Source organism: Nannobrachium achirus (assembly GCF_963921795.1).
Source record: "Nannobrachium achirus genome assembly, chromosome: 10".
NCBI classification, from domain to species: Eukaryota; Metazoa; Chordata; class Actinopteri; order Myctophiformes; family Myctophidae; genus Nannobrachium; species Nannobrachium achirus.
The window spans coordinates 19,222,515-19,231,132 of record NC_137819.1 but is presented as its reverse complement, the minus strand read 5'-3'; the positions used below and the strand labels follow the sequence as shown (position 1 = coordinate 19,231,132).

The 8,618-nt window shown below is 45.4% G+C and overlaps 1 protein-coding gene across 1 annotated transcript; it reads left to right on the top strand.

Moving 5' to 3' along the window:
* Positions 1-536: 536 nt before the first annotated feature.
* Positions 537-4,750, top strand: LOC308293418 (solute carrier family 52, riboflavin transporter, member 3-A-like; the record flags this gene model as incomplete). The annotated part of the gene is made up of 3 exons (XM_080735934.1): positions 537-1,534; positions 3,987-4,110; positions 4,541-4,750. The coding sequence occupies 3 exons, from the start codon at positions 537-539 to the stop codon at positions 4,748-4,750; spliced, it is 1,332 nt and encodes a 443-aa protein (XP_080592060.1).
* Positions 4,751-8,618: the final 3,868 nt, after the last annotated feature.

Sequence of the window (8,618 nt, the reverse complement as noted above, 5' to 3'; positions counted from 1 at the left end):
GGTGTAGTGGAGTATCTTCTAGAGTGCCGTTTTCTGGGTGCGGCAGGCTGTCTGGCAGGGTTGTGTGTCTCACTGCTGCTCCTGTAGGATGAGTTCGGTTTCCGTCCGAGCGCAACATCTTTCAGGCTCTTTGAAAAAGTCGGGACTAATGCTTTGGTATTCTTACTAGAGTTCAGTAGTGAAATCAAATGACTGAGGCTGCTTTCCGAATTTATACCAGGTTGCATGCCGTGTCGCACACTGAAAATCTGATTCACAAGCTCACAATGTGTTGCAATGCAATGCATGAGCTTGTAGATCTGCTAATTGTAAATTGGCTACTGTTATGTTCAGTGGGTGACACCGGCACGCAACTAGCGGTGCATTTTAACAGCGGGCAATGGTGTTGCCCGCTGTTAAAACGTAGGGTCAGTAGTGTTGCTCTTGGCTAATGCGTGTTTGAAAGCGGGACGTGTTCATGCAACGTGATGTTTGTTATTCTCCTCTAGGCGAGTCATCCACCCAACACTGTTTAAGGCGTTCCTCCAGACTGCAGCATGGCTCTACTGATCCACCTGTTAGCCTGTGCGTTCGGCATGGGCTCTTGGGTGGCGGTCAACGGCCTGTGGGTGGAGCTCCCGCTCATCGTCAACGCCCTCCCGGAGGGCTGGGAGCTTCCCTCCTACCTGACAGTCATCATCCAGATGGCCAACCTGGGCCCCCTGCTGGTCACCGTCATGCACAAGGTGCGGCCCGGCCTGCTGAGAGAGAACGTCGTGAACTACAGCATCCTGTCCGTCGGCGTCGCGTCCTGCTTCCTGCTCGCCTTCTTCTGGCACGAAACCACGGTGGTGGGCGGGGCCGAGCGCAGCACCGCCTTCTTCGCCATCACCTTCTTCCTGGCCCTGGTGGACTGCACCTCCTCTGTCACCTTCCTGCCGTTCATGATACAACTTCCCACGCACTACGTCACCACCTACTTCATCGGCGAGGGCCTGAGCGGTTTCGTTCCCGGCCTGGTGGCTCTGGCGCAGGGCGTCGGCCTCGCCAAGTGCGTCAATGCCACTTCTGCCAACGCCACCGCGAACGGGAGCTCGTTGATGACGCAGTACTTTCCTCCCAACTTCTCCACGGAGGTCTTCTTCTTCATCTTGGCGGCCATGATGTGCGTGAGCCTGGCGGCTTTCTGTGCGCTGGACAGGCTCCCTACTCGTGCCTACGACCTGTCCACGGCCAACCTGGTGCCAGACGCTGTGGCTTCCGTCTCCTTTGGCTTGGATAACCCAGCAGCAGCACAGGATGTGAAGGCCCACCAGGAGAACGAGGACAACGGTCAGAGCGGGCCTCTACAGGCCCGGCCAAAGCATAACGCCTACCAACTGGCCTTCATCTACGTCCTGAGTGTCTGGGCCAGTGCTGCCATGTACGGGCTGCTGCCGTCGGTGCAGACCTACTCCTGCATGCCCTACGGCCACCTGGCCTACCACCTCTCTACTGCCCTTGCGTCTATGGCCAACCCAGTGGCCTGTGTTGTTGCCTTGTTCTTTCCAAACAGGTAATATACTGCTCAAATCCTGGCCTTGTTCAGACTGCAGGTAAAATAGTTTGACTGTTCGTTATTAAATCTGGTCTTTAGGACTTATTGTCAGGGTTGGATTAACCATTGGGCCGGTGGGGCCGTTGCCAGGGGTCCATGGCTCTCAGGGGCCCTTGGGGGAACTGAGCCGCGTGGTCATTGACAATTTACTATTAAATGTATACGTTAATTAACAAATCAAATGTGTGGGCCCCTCCTTTGTTGTCTACAGGTGCTTTCTTGGCCCACAGATGATCATCATGGCTTAAAATCTGAGCTGGGTAGTGCGCGTCGGGAGGGAGGGGGGTTATGGTGGAGGGTGGGAGCCCCAAAAAATTTAATTATTGACCAGGGGCCCTCGCGGGGGTTAATCTGTCCCTGAGTGGTCCATATTCAAACCCCAGTCTACCTGTAGTTTGATGATGGAGTATTTTGGAATGTTCTTTGTAAAGATATGCATGAGTAACTCAAAATGTCTTTGAAAATGCACTGGGTACCCACTGCATGCGTGTTTGGTTGGCTTAGTTGGAAAAGCTCTTGACTTGTCATCAAAAGGTCATGGGATCAAATCCAAACACTGGTACATCTGCATCTATGCAATTGGCGCTGATTTTTCTCTCCTTTAAATGTCCATTGTCATCATTGACAATGCATTGGGCACTTAAAGTTAAATATTTAAAAAACTACCAATTGTTTCAAAGTAAAAATATCAAGCAGGCATGTCCACAGTAAGGTGGATTTTTTGAATTGTGAATCAAGTTGCTCGGTTAAAGTACAGTATGTACTGTAGGAACAGCTAGGTGCCAAAGTTTGCAGATTTAAGTTTTAAAAATTATTTACCTCCAAAACTACAAAACATTTCAAAGTAAAACGTTCAAGCATGTGTGTCGACAGTTAGGTGAATTATAAAAAGTATGAATGGAGTTTCCAGGTGAACGTGTTTTTTTGAGGCGCACAAATCTACCATTGAGCCCCATGTTATTTTCTGAATTTTGTAAAGACTATATCTCTAAAACCATGAAACATTTCAAATATTCATTTTCAGCCAGGCAAACATTTCCACAGTAATCTGAACATGATAAAGTTTGAACGGTGTTTCTATGTGTACGTTTGTAGCTCTAGTAGCCTGTCAAAGTTTGTACTTTTACCATTGACAATGCATTGGGCGCTTAAACAACAAATTATTTCAAAATAAAAGATACAAGCATGCATGTCCACAGTAAGGTTCAATTTTAATGTGTGATTTTACTTTGAAATATTTTGTTAAAATTAACATGGGGCTCAATGGCAGATTTGTGCGCCTAAAAAAACACATTCACCTAGAAACTCCATTCATACTTTTTATAATTCACCTAACTGTCGACACACATGTTTGAACGTTTTACTTTGAAATGTTTTGTAGTTTTGGAGAAGATATTTAACTTTTAAAACTTGAATCTGAAAACTTGAAGCTGTTCCTACATACTTTAACCAGAAAACTTGATTCACAATAAAAAAAATGCCACCTTACTGTGAACATGCATGCTTGAGATTTTTACTTTGAAATAATTTGTAGTTTTTGAAATATTTAACTTTAAGCGCCCAATGCATTGTCAATGACAATTTAAAGGAGAGAAACTAGCAATCAGTGTCAATTGCTCAGATGCAGAGGTGCTGGTACTTGATCCCATGACCTTCTGATAATAAGTCAAGAGCTTTTCCAACAGAGCTAACATAAAGCCCTTTGCACACAGGCGCGTTTATCCAGACGGATAAAACGGACAATTTCACTTTTTAAAAAGAAAACAATGATTCTCTACGACCTCATGCACACCGGATCCGAATTAGCCGTGCGACGCCGACGAGTGGCTGTGGCCGTGCGTTTTTTTCTCGATCAAACCCAGTTCGATTTGTGCGTCTTGTCGCATGCGGTAAAAAACTCATCACTCCTTTTATGACTTATTTTGGGATCCGCAGCGCTGATTCCGCACAGCATTGCACACCAAATCCAATGCGTTTTATTCACGCAGCAAACGGAACAAACGCAACTGTCCTGTGTGCAAAGGGCTTAACTCTTAATGTGTGTGCGCCCAATGCATTGATAAAGACATTCTGAGTCAGCCATGTATTTTTCTATAGAAAATGCCAAAGTAGGCTAGTGCATCATTGAACTATGGGAAGACTGGGATTTGAACGTGGCACCTCTGAGCCAAATTGAGGATCAATTAAATTAACAATCTGTTGTTTGTATCCTACTGTAATATGAATCCCATTTGAATTGTCCGTAGTTAGGCCTAACCAGCGATATCCTTGCATCTGTCCATTGCGTTCCTGCTGCACACACGCTGTCCATTTGATATGTCATTTTCGTTTATTTGTTTTTATTGACATAATACTAATGATGCTTTGGGAATATGTAACTCTTCCTAAACTTGTGTTGTGTTGTTCCCAGGTCTCTGGTCTTCTTAGGCGTGCTGAGTGTGCTAGGTACAGTCTTTGGAGGATACAATATGGCCATGGCAGCTATGAGTCCATGTCCTCTGCTTCAAAACTCTACCGTAGGAGAGGCTCTCATTGTGAGTTACTTTACTTTATTTTAAGCACATTAATGAACACTGAGACTTGATTTAGTGAATGCCACTGTCTATTGTAACCGACTCAGTGGCCTTGTGGTTAGAATGTCTGCCCTGAGACTAGGAGGTCGGGGTTCAATCCTCAGCCGTGTCATAAGACCCAGTGCCTCCCTGCTTGGCACTCTTAGCATCAAGGATTGGTTTGGGGTTAAGTCCCTGCCACATACTACGTGTCATGTCCAGTTGCTATACATCAAGGTGCCTCATGCTACAGAAACACACTTGCAAACACATAGTCCTCCTGGTAGAGATAATAATAACACGTTTAAGCACTAGCCTGTAAATAGTTAATGAATGTTTAAAAGTAATGGTTTCAGAACCTTGGTTAGCCCATAAAGTTCTATTAAATAAAATATAACTATGTCCTCCCCAGGTAGCATCATGGGTTTCCTTCAGCGGAAGTCTATCTTACGTGAAGGTAATGTTGGGTGTCATCCTGATAGACAGGAGCCACAGCGCCCTTGTGTGGTATGGAGCGGCAGAACAGATTGGCTCACTGGTTGGCTCAGTCTTAATGTTCCCGCTGGTCAATGTCTTTAATCTGTTCAAATCAGGAGACTTCTGCAGCACTACATGTCCTTAATGATGCCTTTTCACAGCATATAGACCGATTTCCTGAGCTACACCCTGGAGAGGGCGCTACGGTGTAAACACTAGTGTAAAGTAACTTGTAGCCTACATTTACTTAAAGCTATACTGTGTAAGTTGCTCAACTTGTGGTCAGTAGCTCTATAGCAAACCTCGGTCGCGTCCGCGTCTTTCGGCCGTTTTTCACCGCGGTTCCTGTGCGTTCAGGCATTCCGGAGAAACGGAATGTTCACCCATGCTTCACCGTTCACCCGAGTATAGAGACACACGGGAGACTACAAATATGGCCGCACTAGCGACCCCACTTCAAGATGCGCTGTGATTGGCCGGCAGTGTATAACCCTCGCTGTGATTGGCCGGTAGTGTATGATGACGTCATTTTGCCGCGAAATTCTCCCCCCCTCACGGCTCATAGAAAACATATAAAGCGAAGGCTTTTGAAGCTGAAATTAACAGAGTGGGGGTTCTAAAACTTTAGCGATTTAACAGTTAGGACCATTTTAAGATTTGTTTTATAAAAAAAGTTACATGGTATAAATTTAAGTACAGTATTAACACCTTCCAAGCCAAGGGGAGCCCCTTAATGTTAAAACCGTACCATATCGCACTTCCCCCCAGGTCCCCTCAGCCACGTCGTACTTAATCGGACTTTGTCTTTAAAACCGTTATAAAAGATTTTGATCCGAAAATCGGCGATCGTCTAGCCTTCCCTGGCCCTCACTCGAGCATTCATAGCTCACCCAGGCCGTACATGAAGCAGAGGTGACGTCATGGTCCTATCCTTGTCCAAGCAGCTCTCCCAGCCATTTGTTTGCTGTTTGCAGACTCTAGCTTCTACTGCAGCCATAGTTGCAGCTATGCAGGCGAAACTTCTCAGTGTTGTTCTTCAATCACACATGGATTATTTGCGGGGACATTTACGTGAATGGGTCGCGCACGCGAAACGCACGGAGACATCGTTGATCGGCCAAAACGCCCATTCTATCCCAACGGAGATCGAGAAAAACATGGTGGCCCTGGGGGAAAAAAAAGAAAGAAAAACAACGCCGCTGTCCAAGATGGAGGGGCGGCGGGCTCGTGTTTATAAACATAATATTATGTCTCAGATCACAATACAATAATAGAAATTTCATGGCTAATCCACCAACCACCATTCTATTTCGGACTGCAACGTGTTAAAGGCCATGTGCACAGGAAGTAGAAAACAAATGTAGTTATTTTTTTATTAGAAGGGCTGTGGGGGCGTTCCACTAAAGACAGGGAAATCATTATTATAGCCAGAAGATGGAGATGCCCACTGGGGCATACATAGCCTGGCACACTGCCCACAAGATGGTGGTGTACTCTAGGGTATAGCATCAAAACACTGGTATAAGTCAAATCACATGATAGTCTTCTGTCATGTGATTTGCAGCAGATTCTGATGACATCACTGAAACTCACCTTCACGTGTCGTCAGGTGAGGTTTTTGGTGCCTACAAGAAAAACTGCTCTGAGCAGGAAATGCCCAAATAAGGCATTTCCTGTGTACATACATGGCCTTTAAGTAATTTTGAGTATTTCCCATTTTTAATCATTTTACTTCTACTCCACCACTTGCTGCGGTTTACACCGTAGAAACTGCGGGGGCTCTCTCTCCAGGGTGTCATGACATTCCTGAGTGCACTCAGGAAACCGGTCTATAGGTTACCCACCCGCTGTTATGGGAGAGAATATACCATTTTCTTCCTAATCTCTAATAAAAAGGTTTTCAGGGGGATACAATACAATAAAATACTAATCTTCAGAATTGTTGCATTGTGACACCTTGTAAGCTTGTGAGACCCCAAATTTCTCTTTTGTTTGTTCAGCTAAATAACGTTTTGAAGGTCCTGGTCTATGAGCCACAACACTGTGTGAGAAAAGGACTTTTCAAGTCCACAACTCTCTACATCAGGGTTCCCCAATAGGCCCGCGGGCCTTTTGTATAAAGCTCTGTCCACACCGGCGAATTAGCGAAAGCGACGTGAATAAGCGAACCAAAAAGGCGAAGAGTTCGCCATTCGCCCTTTTCCATACACACCAAAAAGCGACGCGAATATGCGTATAATATTCGCTTAATTCGCCTAAAAACGAGGGGGCGATATCTGCCTGCATAGCCACAGGAGAAAGGAGAAGAAAGGAGAGAGGAGAACGGAGACAGGGAAACAAATAAAACAATGGAAACTACATCCTCAAGTGATGATGACCTGGCCGTGGTTGTTAGCCTATTAAATAAGAAAAAGAACAGAAGAGACAAGTGACAACACACGTTCTCCGTTCCCCCTCCCCTCAGCTCCGGCCGGGGGCAGAGTAGACAGGGTCGGTCAGTGTTTTATCATAGCCGGGTCGGAATGGTCGCATCACCCTCGGAATACGGGGCTGTCAATCATTATGTGTTTTACCCGAGAGGACCCTAGAGGACCCGTATTGTGTGTGTACTTTCTACTTTTTATGCAGACTTTAAAGCAATCAATCAATGTGTGTGTGCGCGCTGGCGTGCGCTATAAGGAACGAACTACTGGAGTTCCGTGTGTGCTGTGTTTAGGCTGGCCTGACCTAGGATCATGGTCTGTTAGCCGTGAGGCAGCGAGATGAATGGCTGTGTAACAGTGAGATGATAATGCTGGTCTAGGATCAGTTTAACAGCAGGGGGAAAAGATCAATTGGTGCGTGCGTAATGCATGCGTGATGCTGCCAGGATGATGGGAAAGCAGCCGCGACCGCGTACAAGTTAAACCATGACTTACCTCTCTGTAGTTAGAACGAACATAGCCTAAAAGTATTCCTTTTAATCTCTGGCTTTTGTTTCGATCTTAATATTATAGATTCCTTGGTAGCCTTCTTCTGCCTGTCAATCAGTTAACAGCGCACGCTGCACGGCTGCAGTGAGTTACATGAAAGAGGGTTTTAATAATGATTAAATGATCGGGTCTCTCGGAAATAAAAGGATTTCGGGACAACATGTCACGGGTTTCGGTCTGTAAAAAAAGAAAGTTAGTGTAAAGTAACTAAAAGTAGCCTACATTTACTTGAGTAGCCTGTGCTTGTAGATGAGTCCAATTCCCAGTAGCCTAGCCTTTCCTTCTACTCCACTAGGCCTACACTTCGGATCCTTGTATTTAATACCCAGCGATTTATTTTAAAACATTAGTCTGCAGTTATAAATTAGCCTAAAACATACCATATGCTTTTACCAGTAATACATTCGAGTAGTTTTTACAAGCTGCTTGTAACAAGCAGCCACGCTGCCACACAGAGAGAGACACGGAAAAGGAGAAAAACACTGTTCCCCTCGGCCTCAATGTAACGTGAAGGTCTCTCCACCATTCTCTCTCTCTCTCTTGAAATAGGGTAGAGTGAGCTTACTTTGATACAGAGAGAGAGAGGAATTCGCCTTTGAACGTTCGCTAAATTCGACACAAGGGCGAATAAAAAACAGACGCCTTTTCGCTTTTTCGAAATTTGCGTTTGGTGTGGATGCTTCCATTGACTTTATAAGGTTTTAAACAAAAGGCGAATTATACGCTAATTCGCTATTCGCCAATTCGCCGGCGGTGTGTACGAAGCTTAAGAGCAGCAACAACACTAGTATATCGTCGTTGTCGGTGGAAATCTCGTATCTCCAAATGTGTACGTTCTATGGCAAAGTAAAGCCCTGCTTCATCGTACAAAGCAGTCGCACAAAAATAGTGAAAACAGAAGATCTACAAGCACACAACGCCTCGCGGTGCGAGGCGTTGTGTGCTTGTAGATCTGCTGTTTTCACTAGTTTAAATAATTTTTAAAATGATGAATGCAAAACGAACGGTCTTGGACATACAAGATTTCCACACGACAACGAC